We start from the raw sequence: 17,609 nt of genomic DNA, 5'->3' as shown, positions 1-17,609 counted from the left end.
ACATTCAACAAACTTTAAAATATTTATTTGTTTTATTCAATATTGGGTTTTTACTTATTAATAACATAAGTTGTGTCCGTTTTTTCCAAATTTCAAAAGAGCGCCAAAATTAAAACATAGTGGTAAAGATTATACGTCATTTGAAAGGAAAATTTCTATTCTAGAATATATTAAATTTGTTTTTACGTTACGTATATTATTTCGTGTGATTATAAGCCTTCAAAATGGAATGTCAAGTTGACGAAAGTGAGCATTTTCGACACCCCCTATGTTTGCGTTCAATCGTGGACATGGTAGGGAAGAATGGTGAAAGTTATACAGTGTATAAAGTAGCAGCTTAAACCTACCAACGACAGGCTTAATCCCTGTAGGGTTCATAGTCCATAATTGATGACACACACGTGCTAAAACGTTTCACCAGAAATAGTGTGATGACCAAAGAAAGCAATGTCATCATTTTCTATAGAATCTAATACAGTAACTCTAACAGTATTGAACATAAAATCGGGGGTATTGTTCTGCAGTACATTTACATCGTCCCTAACACGAAGAAATGAACTACAAAGAAACGTCGCCTATAAAGATACTACACGGTGTGGTAACGCCAGTTAGTCAGCTCAACAAGTTCAGTTTAGTCAGTCAGACCAGCTCGGTGAATTTACTCAGTTCCAGCAAGTAGTCCAAGTAGTCTCTTCTACTCATCATCGACGTAACACTCGCGCAACACAATTCACTATTTATTCGCCATGTAATAAATACGCACTAAACAGCAACCTCGTGTCTTCTCTGTCAATCTCTAACTGGAGTAGGAGCTCCAATCAACCCTCAACAACCTATTTCTACATCTCTATAAATGCACAGACTATATCTTAATAATCTGCTATTTATAAAATCTTCTAAGAGCAACATTCATATTCCCTTTTCAAAAATGTTTTCGCTCTCTGTTGCAAAAAAATTGAATCTAAATAAATAAATTTAAAAAAATAAAAAAATATCACAAACTTTATAAATTTTGCCATTTTTTCCATACAATGAAGTCTAGAATGACTCGACTATAACAGACGTTAATATTTTCCCAGACAATGAAATCTAGAATCCTAGAATGACTGGGCTATAACACTTGTTCACAGTGTCATTGAAAGAAGCTATCGTACGCCATTGTTCCCAAACTTTTCAACAATGGTGATTAGACACGTCAAAGTAATATACCAAAATCAATGATTAATCATCTTATTTCCAAGATATTAAATTGTGAGTTTTCTAGAGTACCATAGCCTTGTACGAGGTATGTTCAGAAAATAACGGGAATTTTAAATATCGCGGGTTTGGAGAGTCCTATTGTCAATTTTTTTTAAAAATATGTTGACATACATGCTCCTGAAGTATGCTAAAATTTTCAGCTGTATTCATTGTTTACTTTGTCTCTGGCAGCCGCTAAGGTTAGACGTGTTTTTATGAGCTCGGCGATTTTCGTTTGTTTGAAAAAATGGGTTAAAGAATTTGTATAAAATTTTGTGTATACAATTGAATAAAGTGCAACAAAGTGAGTAAAATGTTAACAAAGACCTATGGTGAGTCTGCTATGAGAATAACAAGAGTTTACGAGTGGTAAAAGTGTTTCCAAGATGGCCGTGAAGACGTTGAAGATGAAGAACGGCCCGGACGCCCCAGCACATCAACAACCGATGAAAACGTGGAAAAAGTTGATGAAATAGTCATAAACGATTGCCGAATCCTAATCAAGAAAGTCGCTAATGATGTTGGCATATCGATTGGCTGATGCGATGAAAGTTTTTCGAATGTTTTGGGTATAAATCGCGTGGCAGCAAAATTTGTTGAAAAGCGGCGAACGGAAGTTGCTCAGGTGTCAGCGACGATGCAGAATTACTGAAACGTGCTACAGGTGACGAAACAGGTGACGAAACATGTGACGAAACAGGTGACGAAACAGGTGACGAAACAGGAGACAAAACAGGTGACGAAACAGGAGACAAAACAGGTGACGAAACAGGTGACGAAACATGTGACGAAACAGGTGACGAAACAGGTGACGAAACAGGTGACGAAACAGGAGACTAAACAGGTGACGAAACAGGAGACTAAACAGGTGACGAAACAGGTGACGAAACAGGTGACGAAACAGGTGACGAAACAGGTGACGAAACATGTGACAAAACAGGTGACGAAACAGGTGACGAAACAGGTGACGAAACAGGAGACAAAACAGGTGACGAAACATGGGTTTACGGATATGACGTCGAGAAACTAAGGCTTAATTGTTCTAGTGGAGGCATTCTGAATCGCCGAGAACGCCGAACACGTCTATCTTAATAATCTTCCGGAAATCTTAAAATCAATGGCAAACATCAAAACATTTCAATCTAAATTTAAAAAATACACGTGATCCACCCTATTCTAAACTCTTTGCGGTGGAAAAATGTGTATATTTGAGAATATAATAACAATTTTTTGGAATCTGTTCTATATAGTAAAAATAAAATGTAAATAAAATATTATACACAAATATTTACATATGAAAATAAAAATCAATGTAAAACGAACTCCGACTCTAAACACGATTTTTAACTTTATTAGAGAGGTAGAAACGTTGTTATTAACTATTTATGTACAAAACATTTATAACTTTTTACTTTGTCGAAAAAAAAATTTCAAAAAATAAATAAATTTTAATATAATTTTTCTTTTGTTCCAGTTTATGGTTCCTGCCTGTTCGTGTATGGGAGGAAAATTGGAGAACTGTGCCGCAGGGACAATGATTGTGAATCTGGCCTAATGTGTACCGATACCGCCCCGGGTAAGTATTTCTTAGCCCCTTTAAAAGTAAAGTTACTGAATTGAAAAGCAACTAAAGTTACTTATTTTAAAAATGTCTTGAACAAACATTATTGGTTTTTTTTTTTTAAAACGCATTTTTTTCTTATCAGGAGAACCCCGTGTCTGCCGTCCTCCCATGTCCAGCTCTAAACAGTACGCCGAAGAGTGCCACATGTCCGGAGAGTGCGATATTTCAAGGGGACTATGCTGCCAGCTTCAACGCCGCCACAGGCAGCAACCACGAAAGGTAAGACAAAAAATAAAAGAAACGTATTTTTAGATACATTTTTCGGAGTGGACACCGAGGAAAAAATAAAGACTCGATGGCCGCACGTATGCCTTGATGTCAGTTGTTACTGTCGTAAATTCAAAAAAATCACAACCCAACTCCATGCCCTCCCATCCCACATCAGTCCTTTGACAATTTGCAGAATCTAGAAATGACATGTTCATCCAATCACGCCTCCCGTGTTACGCAATCACCGTGACCAGCGCACCAATAAGTATGCAGAAACGAATACGTCTCCTACGGTCTATTCGAGTCAGAGTGTTTCCATACTTTCTCGGGTGTCCCGCAAGGCTCTAACCTGGGTCCATTGTTGTTCTTAATTTTAACTAATGATATTAAAAATGTAATTTTGAATTTGCGTTTTCTGTTGTTTGCGGATGACTTTAAACTATTCTTAAAGGTGACAACTTCTGACGATTTTCGTCTTCTCCAAGCGGATATATCTAATATATCTGAATGGGGAAGGCGAAACAAACTTAGGTTTAATGTTTCCAAGTGTTCGGTCACGTCCTTCACTAGGGCCCAAAAAACTCTTTTTTTTTCGCTACAAAATGAATGACCAGAATCTGATACGAACATCGAATGTTAAGGATCTGGGCGTTAGATTTGTGAGCACTCTGACATTTCATGAATACATAGGACAATCAATGGTAATGCATTGAAGATGTTAGGATTTGTTCTGCGTACTGCCAGGGTTTTCAAAAATACCCGCATCCGGAGAACTCCTTGATGCGAAGTAGACTCGAGAGAGGCTCGATGATTTGGGGGCCACATGAACTGAAGTACTCTCTAATGATAGAGAAAATCCAAAATAATTTTACGCCCTCCCTTCATCCACACCGTATTTTTAATCTATTTCTCCCGCAACATAAATATTTTCATTACCTAATCAGTTTATGTAAGGGTTGCATGAAATGCACGCGTGTTGGTGCAACAACTTTGGTGAAGGTGTATAGTAGGTTTTGCGTGTTGGTTTAATTAGTGTCCTGACGAAGAGACGAGTACTTCTCGAAACCGGTAGACCAAGAAAAGTCGGTAAGTCGTTATGTACAAATATTTAACAACATTTTGTTAAATATTTGACCACGAAGTTAATGCTTTAAATATTAATAATAAATTATACCATTTCTTTTTTTTTATCGATAACAATACCTTCCTGAAAAATTATTTCGCCATGTCGTTAAAGCCAGCTTCTTAATACTTCAGTAGATAAAGATAGTAGAAAAGCTAAGTTTACCGTCTCGATATAATATATCTATCTATCTATAAAGACGGCGTTTGTAATCGCCCCCTTGCCAATAATCAGACGATTTATAGAAGCACGTTTTATTACCAATTCCAAGTAAATGGTTTACTTCGAAACGACTTCATGTATTGTGTTTCAAACAGATGTAATTTGTTTTATCATACGAAGTAAATTGCCTTTTTATAGCAAAGTAACCGCATTAAATAATATGGAGGGAGGAATTATTATTTTATTAGATGTTTCAAAATAGACCGAGAACTTATTCAAGAAGCGAATGTTAAAGTCCATACACAAAGATTATTTATTTAATATGGGTAAAACTTAAGTAAAAAGTTTTTTTTTTACCTAAAACCTCTTCAACTAACTTTGTGGTTACTTATTGTTGTGGCCAGTGGTTCAATTTACGCGATGATTATCTCTGTCAGGAAGATAAACTAAATCGACTCGACGTAAATTGATGTGTAGTCAAATGTCTCGCCAAGAGATGGCGGGATCGTTTTCACTCGGCCGGCAATGTCGCATGATTCGTTGCCGACGAAAGCCGGGTGTCTTTTTTTAAACACTAAAAAGTTTTTTGGTGCTCTCGGACCTGTGCTATAAAGCTGACTTCGTCTTGAAGATGTATCGTCTCATCAGTCACTGCGCCACAGAAAACCATAAAAAGCAACCCATTGAAGTGATCAACAAAATATGTATGAAAGCTGACGCCATATGATATTCTAAGGTCAGTTTTTCTGTATTTTTTTTCGACTGGGAATAATTTTTCGTGTTGAACTGCTGGCAATAATTATTGTATGACAATTTTTTTATTGAATGTGAACGCGTCGCTTAAAAGAAAGCGTAAACTCTTAAGTTAAATAGCATTTGTCATTTTATTCATTATTCCATTTCTGCTCCCTAGTTTGAGCATACGGTGTCCACAAAGATCCTCCAAACATCTCTGTCGGCTGCCAGCTCCTGTGCATCCTCCCAAGTCAGTTTCGCGTCCCGTAGTTCTGACATGAACTGCCGACGAACAGTCGGCAGTGGACGTCCAGGATGTCGAGAACCTGATGCCTTGTAAAGTAGGCAAGCGTGGTTAAGGCTCACCGGAGTTTTCTGCGTCCGTTCTCTTATTACTTCATTCCTCACAAAGTCAAACCACCGCACATCCAATATTCTTCCGAGACACCTATTCTCAAAACTCAGAATTTTGCTGCTTTGGGCCCTGGTGAGGTGCCACGATTTGCATCCGTAGAGAAGAACAGGTGTTATGCAGGCGTTATATAGGCGGTATTTGGTTTTCACCGATTAAATATCCGATCTCCAGACAGCCTTCATACTATTGAATGTGGCGCCTGCTATTCCTAGCCGATAGCATTTACATGCACCGAAATAAATTTTATATGAATATATAATTAATTAAAACAAAAATAAAAACTCTTTGGTTACCGCGCGCAAGAAAACATTTATTGTATCCAATTTCCCGTAGGTCTGAAGTTCCTTATTGTGGGATTCGAACTGTCAGCAGGGTCGCAGTGAGTCACATCTTGCTGGAAGGTGTAATTCTATAAAATGTAGCAAACGCCCAGTTGCATTCCACCGGCAACACTACTGACTAGTCCAACTCGTTAGCGTCCACGTCGCGAACCCTGGGCAATGGAATCCAAATAATAACGGTGTTATCACAGCAGATAACGAGAGGATGAAAGGCGAGTTTCTGGCGCCTCAAAACCAGACCCAACCAGCTAAGGGAAGGGAATTATTTTTTTTATTTTTTTTTATTCTATTTTTTTTTTGCACCGCAACAGACCAGGAGGCCCAATATTACAGTGGTGAATTACATCACAAAACACCCAGGCTTGAAAAAAATCACATTAAATTTTTGTGTTCTCGTCAAGTGTCTTGACCACTACACCACGGAGGTATTCCTGTATTCCTTCACTGTCATACTGGGAAATTAGAAGAAGGTGATTGTGCTGACCATGTGTATTTGATTGATCACGAATTGACAATACTGCACACTGCAGTGAGGGGTACAATGAAAGCTTTTAAAGTTTCTTTGTTTTGTTATTTCCGCGGATTGATTATAAAGAAATATTACATTTTCGCTTAGTTAGTTTTAAAAAAATTGATATTGATATGCGAAACTGAAGAAAGACTCGGATCGTTATGAACAGTTTCGGGAAAGGGGTGGATGCTTTCATTGTACACCACGGAGGCCGCCGATCCCGATCGAAAAATCAACCAGAGAAGGCATCAGGAACCACTCTGGTCATCTTTTCCCAGGAATCACTATGGTGAGTCCATCCGACAAACAGTTGTCTTGGCTGCGGAATATAAAAGTAGGATCGAGAGGCTTTCTCTGCATCGTCAACGTCGGGGGACCTGACAAGGCACCGCAAGAAGAAGAAAACAATTGTATGATGCTTTTTAAAAATGTCCGTTTCTCCTTGACCGAAAAAGTGTGTTTGTTGTCGTTTGAAAATATTGCTCATATTTTCATTTTCAGAAGAAGAAAAAAACTAAAAATATAGTGGAGTTCTTTGTCGTAAATAACACGGTAAATTTTGGTAGGATATTTTTCTCTTTTCAAGATACCTAACATATATTTCTTGGTTAATCTATCTATTTTCTTTTCATCTTAGATCATCCATCTTAATTCTGACAGTTCCGTATAAAACGTTTACGGGAATATAACAAAAATAAAGATTTGTGAAGAAATAATCGTCCAAGTTCTGAGATATTTCTAAATCAGTGTGATTAAGTAATTTTGGCGTATTTTAACAGAGATTGAGCTTATTCATTCTCGTAAAATTACGTTATTTTTCATTCATCATGACATTTCTTAAGGTGGTTCTACCTACCAGGGGCGAATACTCCTTATAATCGATTATTTGCAGCTTACCATATTTTTTCAAAAAACACATCACCAAAAAAATATTTTACTTTTCTCGGGTGAGTAAATTTATATCATATTCCTTTATTCCATACAGCGACCAGTTGCGCCTCTATTGGCCAAAATTATTACTACTGGATTACACGAGATTACTCTGCTGACGAAAAAACACTAATTTAAATTCGTCTTAAACTTAAAATTTTAGAATCTTGTTAGAAAAATTACACTTGAGATTACAGTAAAATTTTGCAGCTTTCATTAATGCAATGTAGTCTTTCAATACCGTTTCAAAAGGCAAATAATTCAAGTTAGAACATATTTAATAGAAAAAAAGGTTAAAAAGCTAAAGATATATAAAAATATGTATAAATAAACGTCTTTATTTATAAATGACCTTAAATCAAAACTATTAATCAATGGGAAAGGGGAAAAAAGAGAAAAAAAGAAAGGAGGGGAGATTAAGGAAGAGAAAGGAGATGTTTCTTCAGACGTGATTTAATCAGAGATAATGTAGTAACATCTTTAATGGTGGGTGGGAGATGATTCCATTGTGATGATTCATGTATGCATTGAAATATTTTGTAATGTACATAAACGTTTATAAAATAAATAAATTGAAATTAAAATTGGAAAAATTCCACAGTCGAGCCGCATGGACACTATATGAGTTAGAGAAGAAAGAGGAATTGTGGATGGGTATTAAGAGAGTGCCTTGAGAATTAGAACGAAGATTTTAGTTAAGTTAAAGAGCTAAAACGTTTATTGTTGTGAAGAGAATCATCTGATTGAATTATTTCACAAAAAATATTTAGTTATTATATTTTTTCCATCTGTACTGTTTTACTATCTTTCTTGAAATAATTTTCCAACTTTTAAACTTAATCTTAGACCAATTGGTTTTATTCCAATATTTTGAGTTTGTTCAAATATTTGTAATCAAAAGACTGAATATCACCCCCTAAGGAGTCATTAAAATTACCAAGCGTGCGTAAAGTGACCATTAAAACCTGCCAATGAGAGCACATTATTTTCCACATTCTTTTTTCTACATCCGCTCCTAAGTGGAGCATGTGGACATCACCAGTTGCCTCCAGGAGACCCTATCACCAGCCAGCATTTTTGCTTCTTCCCACGTCAATCCAGCGCCTTTTAATTCCGCCAAATAAAGTCTAAAGATCGTCATTGACGGCCTTCCAGGACGGCGTGATCCCGCAGGTTTACAGAAAAGGCAGCTTTGGTTTAGGTTCTCCTGAGGCATGCGCAGCACGTGTCCAAGCCAGCTCCACCGCCGCATCCTCAAGACGCTCGTTATAGTAGGCTGCTGCGTCCTTTCTCGGATTTCAATGTTAATTATAAAATCGAACCACCTTATACCTAATATTCTTCTCAAGCACTTACTCTCAAAACTCAGAAGTTTGGTGTTTTGAGCTTTGGTAAGGTGCCAAGATTCGCACCCATACAGGAGTACTGGCATTATGCAAGAGTTGAACAATTGGCATTTCGTTTTGACCGAGTATAGACTTGAGTTCCAGACAAGACGCATCATGTTAAAAGTTACTCCAGCAATTCCTAGGCGGGTTGCGAGCTCTTTGTGCATGCTTCCACCATCAGTTATGAACTCCCAAGTATTTAAAGCGGTCAACTTTCTCAACCCTCTGCCCATTATTATAGAGAGGTTGATCAGGGTCAGGCCAGGATTTGTTGCACATAATCTGACTAGACTCCCATATTCCCTTCTCTAAAATGTTCTCCATCCCTGTTGTAATTTGTTAATCTTAATGACTCCCTAGAAGATGAAATATTTATTTATTTATTTAACTTTTTGTACATAATGTTATTTGTACATTGGCGGGCTTATTGCCAAATGGCAATTTCTTTCAACCAACCAATAAAATAAAAGTTTTAATTTTATAATTCAAGTTACAGAACATATTCAATAGAAAAAAAAAAGATTAAAATGTTAAAAATATATAAAAATAGAAATAAACGTATTTGTTTATAAATTACCTTAAATCAAAACTATTACTCAATGGGGAAAAGGAAACAAGCGGAAAGAGGAAAAAGGAAAGGAGGAGAGATTAAGGAAGAGAAAGGAGATGTTTCTTCAGACGTGATTTAAACAGAGATAATGTAGTAACATCTTTTATGGTGGATGGGAGATGATTCCACAGTCGAGCCGCATGGACACTATATGAGTTAGAGAAGAAAGAGGAATTGTGTATGGGTATTAAGAGAGTGCCTTGAGAATGAGAACGAAGAGGTAAACCATGAACTGATAAGCGTTGAAATTTTTCACACAGGTATATAGGAGCGTTAGGACTATAAAGTACATTGAACAGAAGTGAGAGGGAGTGATAGTCTCTCCGCTGTCTAATTTTGAGCCATTTCAGTTGCCTACGATAATCAGAAATGTGGTCATATTTCCTAAGACCAAAAATGTACCTTATGCATGTATTCTGAAGTCGTTCAAGTTTATAGAGTTGCTCACAGCTTAAATCAGTCATGGAAACATCAGCGTAATCTAGAATACAGTCTTTTCTGTACAAAATATTTGGACAAACCCAACATATAATGACGTTTATTTTTTACAAATAACATGTTACAATGTTGAGATAAAAAATTGAATTGGATAAGTGACTTTTTTAGATAAAATTTCTCGTGCGACTTTAGGAAAGACAATTTTAAATAAAAGTTGCAAAGCCGAAAAAAAACTAAGAAAAAAGTGGCAAAATCTATGGCCTTACCCCCACGCGTTCGCGAGTGTTCAGTGTACTCGGGGCGGGCCAATGTGTGGGCGTGAATAATCTCTGGGCCACGATATGGTGGGAAGCTAAGGACGTCATACCTTCACCATGACGGTATAGTTAAAGATAAATTCTCCCGGGCGATTACGAAGATACTCTACCGACCCCCCACCCTTCAATCATCGTGCGTCGATATGTAACAGGGGAAGCGTACGTCACGGTATTTATTTAATTTATTTTAACACTTTATATACATATACAGTTTATATACATATAAGGGCGGGCCTATTGACTTTGGGCAATTTATTCCTACCTAACCAAACCGTTTAGTTTGAGAAAATTACAAGTACATGGACATATTGATTCTGACAATTTTAGACCAAAATTAAAAACAAAGATTAACACAATAAAAATATTTTTAAAAATAACACTTAACTATGAAGAGAGGAGAGGGGATGGGAAGGAAAAAACAAGGATAAAGGAACAACTTAAATATTTAGATAGTGACATTTCAATCTTGACTTAAATGTAAATAAAGAAGGGGGGCGTCTCTAACATTAGTGGGTAGATTATTCCACAATCAAGCAGCTACTGCTGTAAAAGAGGAGGCAAGATAATTAGCACACATATCTACGAACTTAAGTGACATATCTTCATTATGATCTCATAGTTTAAGATAGATTCTCCCGAGTGATTACGAAGGTACACTAGTGATCCCCCACCTTCAAGTTTTTATGACATCGGTTTATACCGACGGGTCTAGTTCCCCTCGGTAACGTATCGAGGGGAGAAGAAAAAAGTGACTTCACTTTTTTCTTAAATCTATTAAAAATATGTGGGAAATAAGTAAATTTTGAAGTCGAATTATATACTGAATAACTGTCAGTTTTGAAAACGAACGCCTATATGCACAGACATTGTGGCTAGATTCTGTCCTATTAACATATAAGAGTATCTAGGCGTAAAATGTTGTCACAATAAAAAATACATTTAGTTATTATATTTTTTCCATCTGTTTTACTATCTTTCGAGTATACATAACGAGACGTTAAAAGAACTGGTTTTGTAATTGCTCGGTAGAAAAATACAGACGATCGTTAAGCATACCGTCTTCGTAATTGTTAAAAGTCATATGAAAATCATGTTAAAGCGAGTATTTTTTGCTTGAATTGGGATTTATTGGAGTTTATAACCGCTTCGAAGTGGCCACTTTTTATCACAGAAGCCTATTAAAAATACAAAGAAAAACTATTTTAATTAAGTAAGAAGTGCGGATTTTAAATTAAAAATGAAAAACAAAAAAAAATACTAAAAACTCAATTATTAATTATATTTTTTAAAGAATAATTGGTGCTTGGCAGCTTGAAAAAGTTATCGCAAATACATCTATTTTTTGGTCATCAGTATGTTTGTAATGGTATATATTTATTTATTCATATTTTACTCTTACAAACTATAAACAATAATCGGAATACTGTGACCTCACTGGGGTTACCCGTGCCGAGGACACTTAACAATATACTTTTATGAAATGTTTTTATATTTGAGAATAAACAAAGAAGAGTTGCTTAATAAACAGAGATAATAAACAAAATATTCAGACTGTTTTAAAAACTAGGTATATATGTACATCTATATTATTTATATTACAAAACGCACAATGAAAATAACAAAAACCTAACATAAGCTATACACTTGTGGAGCAGTTGATTCAATATTGGTTCGGGCAAATGAGACAATCCATTTTACTTTTACTTAGCTCCACTATACATTTTTATAAAGCCTTTTTAAAAATTTTCTCGTTACTAATTGTTTCAATTGATAGTGAAAGTAAGTTATAGATTTTAATTGAATAATACTCAAAATCTATTTGTCCGAAAGTGGTATTAGTTTGTATTTGTTGAAGTTGTCTTTGTGTTGAGGATCTAGTGATTATATTATTTGTATGTGATGTTTTTTTTTTATTTATTTACAATTTTAAAAAACCCGTTAGGGTTACATTAGAAATTTAATATTGTCTAGTCATTTTATGTCTCGTCTAGTCTAGTTAGTTCAGTCATCATGTGCTTTTTCAGATTGATTTTAAATGTGTCTCCATTAAAAGTTTTTAAGTAGTAAGGTAGGTCGTTGTTGTGTTTAAGTCCATTATGTAGTATTTTTGACTGTCCTGTGTTTGTCTTTGCTTTTTCAATATGATAGTGTTTTTGTTGTCTGGTGTTATATTTATGTATGTCAGCATTTTTGACTAATATTATGTATGTTTCCCATTGTAGGGGTTATGTCTTTCATTTGAGTAAGAGTAGTTTTTGAATCTGTAAGTGAGTTTTGTTTTAGCGAATAATTGTTTTGTTGTCATAAGTTGTGATTTGTTTTATTTTATTTTATTTATTTTCTAAAAAAAAGTCAACGCATAAGACTTCTAAGGTATGGAATTATGATAAAAGTTACACTAATTGATCAATCAAATACTGCTAAATAAAAGATTTAAGGGAGTGACTAAAGAAATATTTAAAAGGGTCACGAACATAAAATATTAATTAGAAAACAACCCGTGACAAAAAGTGACAGTTATAAAGCTTTTTTGGGTACTTTCCGAGTCCATTTCGCTTATTAAATGTTCAGTTAATCCACTATACTTGTCATAATGTCATATTTGTTATTTTTTCCCAACAACAAAAATTGGAATTAATGTCTCTTTGACAAAAATAATGAGCTTTCAAAACGAGTAATGAACAGCCTACACATTTTAGTTAATTAAGTCAATTAACCATGAAATACTTAGACAAGATAAATATTTTATTTTGCTAACGATTTTGGGTATGTTCAAATGTTTGAAGACAAATCCTGGATTAAGAGAAAACGCGGTCTGACTTTTCTTCATACAAATGTATTCCGTAAAATATTCTCCATGGACTATGGCGTTAGAGCACTGTTTTTTTTAAACACTATTGGCCTTATTTATTAGGTTTCATTATACCAGGTTTGCATTAAGAAATAACCATACCCGATTTAACTATTTATAACCGATATAAAAAAAAGCTTACCTATAAAAATATTTATTACCTGTGTCTCGATTATGAACATTATCTTCATCTGAATATATCGAGACCGTATACTTAACTTCTGTACTATCTGTATCTTACCTCGGTATGTTCTACCTACTTGTCATATCGACATCATAATATCGAAACGAGCCAATGGAATGACCGCAAACAATAAGTCCGCGTTCCTTACGTCATTAACATTTAAACTAGTTCTCATTTATATTTTAAATAGGCTTTTGTAATAAAAAGTGCTCACTTCAAAGCGATTATAATCTCCAATAAATCCCAATTCAAGTAAAAAATGCTCGCTTGAACATTAATTTTGCATGACTTTTAGAAATCACCTAGACGGTACGCTTAAAGATCGTCTGTATGTATCTACCGATCGACTACAAAGCCGGCTCCTATAACGTCTCTATACATACACTCAGAAAGATAGTAAAACAGATGGAAAAAATATAATAACTAAATTATTTTTTAGAGTGGTAACTTTCTGACGCATATAATCTGTGTCTGACGCCTAGGCGTATCTAGATACTTTTATTTGTTAATAGGACAGAACCTAGCGACATTATTTTCACATCTAGGCGTTCGTCTTATTAATGTGACAGTTATGTCGGAATTTAATTCGACTTCAAAAGTTACTTATTTCTCTCTCATATTTTAATAGGCTTTTAAGAAAAAAATTGCCAACCTCAAAACGATTAAAAATTTTAATTAATCATAATTAAAGGAAAAATTGCTTGGTGGAACAAAAAATTTGACACTTTTAATGCGTAGATAAACGTATCGAGGGGTTCTAGACCAGTCGGTATAAAACGATGTACTTACCTACATCAAAACTTGATGGTAGGGGTATCGGTACTATATCTTTGTAGTCGGTCAGGAGACTTTTATCTTTAACTATGACGTCATACTGAAGCTTTGTCATTTTAGAGCGTGGATATGTGTACCGTGACGTACGCTTCCCCTTGATTCATATCGATATACCTACCCAAAGCTTGAAGGTGGGGGGTCGGTTGTATATCTTTATACTCGCTAGAGGTAATTTATCTTTAACTATACCGTCAAGGTGAAGGTATGACGTCTTTATCTTCCCATCATAATAGAGGCCCTGGAATAACAATGCAAAGGTTATTTCATGACTTATTTTTTTAAACAGTCAACACTGATATGTGCCCGTGCGCAGTAACTCTTGTAACAACAACAGACGTCAAAGTCAAATTAGCGCAATAGAGAACATGAAAAAAACCGTTAGCAAAAGAAATCGACCTTACCAAAGAAATAACATGCCTCATATTTTCGACAGAAAAACGTTATTTCATTTTAAATTCTCTTTCCGAATAATCCTTCAAAAGGTCGGCACTTTTTAAAAATACTTTTTGTGCGCGAGAAGGTCGCAAGACTTTTATTTTAAAATTTTACCTTCCAAATCCGAAGCGAAAATGTCAATTTGAAGATCACAAAAAATACAACTTCATCATTTAATAAAATAAGTGAGATATATTAAGTCCTGTATCGTCTGTATACTTGTGTGACATCAGTCACACAAGAGTTAATACGAGTATTGCTGGTTGCCCCATTTACAATAATAATAATAATCATTGTTTATTAACAAAAATAACAATTACTTTATCAACTACATACATTATAGTGTATATTCTGATTCACTCGAGCGCGTCCAGAAGAAATTTCTAAAATATATCAATTTTAAACTACATATTCCAGCTGCTTTATTTAATTATAATTAATTTTTATCTTTGGCAAGTATTTTAAAACTCACCGAAAGAAGAATCCTAACTGACCTAATATCAATGCTGAATCAACTGCTCCACAACTGTATAGCTTATGTTAGGTTTTTGTTGTTTTCATTGTGTGTTTTGTAATATAAATAATATAGATGTGCATAAATACCTTATTTTTAAAACTGTCTGAATATTTCCTAATTATGTTTGTTTTTTAAGTTAGTCTTCTTTGTTTATTCTCAAATGTAATTTAAAAAAACGAAATTGTTAAGTGTCCTCGGCACGGGAAACCCCAGTGAGGTCTCATTATTTTTATTATTAATTATAGTTTGTAAGCGAAAAATATGAATAAATAAATAGATAAAATATCAATTCATTCATCGACTGTCTAGATTCACTGGAGTTGGTGTGTTTCCGTGTACCTGGTCGACATACCCGCCACAGATTTCCTTTTTGTTCTGCAAGTTCTAGGACCGACTATCACATGCACTCGCCTATCCCTAGGCTGTACAGATATGGCAATCAGTATGAGGACAAGGCTGCTATATTTGGTTCTGGACTTGATAGTTATAAAACGAGTCTGATTTTTTTTTCTCTCGCAATAAAATTCTCAAACTTTTACTTATGTTGTGTTTGTGATTTTTCATATTTATGTATATATTTCTTTAGTATTTTCTGTTACTTATGTGTTTTATCCATTTGTTACTATTGTTATAGTTATGCAATTTTATCATTTTTGTTTTTGAATTTATGCATATAAATAAACAGGGTGTTCTTTAAACCCTGTCACATCCGAAGCCACGATGATCAGTATGAGCAATAAGACATATTGGAATATTAAAATAAATTTTTAAAGTGACTAAAATCTTAAAAAATAAAATATAAAAAAAACCAAACGGTTGCTTACTTCTGCAGAGGAGAAAAGAGGAGGGGGAAGGGGGAGTCTCATACACCGTTAACCGCACGGCCGCACCCCCTCGCTTTTCCCCTGCTGAAGTAAGCAACCATTTGTTTTTTTTAATGTTATATTTTTAAAAATTTTCTTCGTTCTAAATATATTTTTAAATATGCCAATATGTCTTTTTACCCATATTGATCATCGTGGTTTCGGATGTGACAGGGTGCAAAGAACATCCTGTATATATATTTGGATAATTTATATAGCGCCATTTTTGTGAAAATCACCTCAAGGGCGCTGTACAATAAATGAATATCCCAGCACGTCTTGCAGCTACAGAGCGCATAGACATTAAGTATATGTGTAGGTACATATGTATTTTTTTCTTTATATTTTTGTTCAATATATGTGTAAAAGGTAATTTATGCCGTTTATGTAAAAATAAATAAAAATGTGAAAACTGAGAACATTCAGAGAAGATGAGATATGTATGAAGAAAAGCCAACACAAACCCTTTCTAAATGATTACCATAAACTTATCATAATAAAGTATTGTATGTTTTATATCTTCTGTCATATCCATATATTACCGTCATATCTCGTGTTTCCCCTTTCTGTCTTTTCCCCCTCTGTACTCTATTTCAATCTTCCCACCTTCCCCCTCGGTGGAATAGACGCGGTGACGTCATTCAGCGTTTACTATACTATGATTATTTTTAGAACGGTCGGTTCGCTGACGTTTATTTATTAGAAATAGGCAAACTACTAACTACTTTAAACGACGTTGATACTCCTTCCGGACCGACCAACGATAGAGCGTTGTGATAGATTTCCGGTTTACGGTAAGCTAATTTACCAACCGGAAGAGAACTTGTAACGTCACACGCGTAATTTCAAAGGTACAAACACTTGGATTGAAGAAGTTCAGTAATATTGAATTTTTTTTTATTTTTTAATAGACTGCCAAGCCAAATATATATAACAACAACAACAACAAACCATCACGCCGTTTCCCCGTAGGGGTAGGCAGAGAGGATAGAACGCCATAACACTCTATCTTGGCATACAGACCTCGCTTCCTCTACATTCATACATCTTCTCATGCACGCACGCCGATTATTCCTACTTTTGACATGTCCATCTTCAAGTATTTGATATATATGGTTTGTTTTTATGTTTCGTATTATCTGCGCTACGTCTTTTTAAAGTTTTGTATTTCTGAAGATACTAGCGTGTGACGTCTCAAGTTCGTCTAAAATACAAACGGTTGAATGGATTTAAAATGAATGGTAATTATTTATTTGTTTTTCTGTAAATAAAGTTATAATAAAACATTATGGTCAGTCAAATATAATGGTAAGCTGCGCATAATCGCTTCTATACACGGTTCGCCCCTGCTGTGCAGTTATGATATTGAATTTATTAAATATTTAATATGATATCTGTGAGTTTCCTTGTAAAACTAAATTAGGGCAAAGACGTGCAATTTTGATGGCTTTAGCGGCGTAATAATGTAATATGACCGTCATGAAACATTAAACCCATTGCAACGTTAAAAATGCATATTCATAAAAGTGGGTCATGGTAATCGAAATGGGTGATATTGCTTGTTACTTCAATTATGATGGTTAGTCTAAATCTTTAAAGATGAATATAACAAAGAAACGAATAAACCATCACGCCGTTTTCCCTGAAAACAGCGTATTTATTTTATAGTTTTTAGGTGCGCTACTCTAATTAATAAATCTTACGCTCTCTACTTTTGCAATGATACTTATTCTCATATATGGGGGTCGTAGTCCATGATCGATGTCACTCAAACGTGCTAAATCATTTCACCTGAATCATAGAACAACGACCGATGAAGCAATTCAATGCACAAAAAAAGGAGTGAGACCCTGTATATGTGCAAACATTGCAATGTGGCTCT

At 34.9% G+C, this 17,609-nt stretch overlaps 1 protein-coding gene across 1 annotated transcript in view; it reads left to right on the top strand.

The window, feature by feature from the left end:
• The window catches only part of spab (space blanket), an 83,267-nt gene that overhangs the window by 62,737 nt on the left and 2,921 nt on the right, over positions 1-17,609 (top strand). Inside the window, exons 4-5 of the mRNA XM_088242482.1 lie at positions 2,714-2,815; positions 2,946-3,082. Of these exons, the coding sequence (XP_088098608.1) occupies positions 2,714-2,815; positions 2,946-3,082 (239 nt within the window). The remainder of the gene's footprint in view (positions 1-2,713; positions 2,816-2,945; positions 3,083-17,609) is intronic.

This window comes from Micrasema longulum, unplaced genomic scaffold (genome assembly GCF_059751315.1).
Source record: "Micrasema longulum isolate JH-2025_06_02 unplaced genomic scaffold, ASM5975131v1 h1tg000140l, whole genome shotgun sequence".
Taxonomy (NCBI): domain Eukaryota; kingdom Metazoa; phylum Arthropoda; class Insecta; order Trichoptera; family Brachycentridae; genus Micrasema; species Micrasema longulum.
The sequence above is the reverse complement of the archived record's forward strand: the minus strand, read 5'-3'. Positions and strand labels throughout refer to the sequence as shown.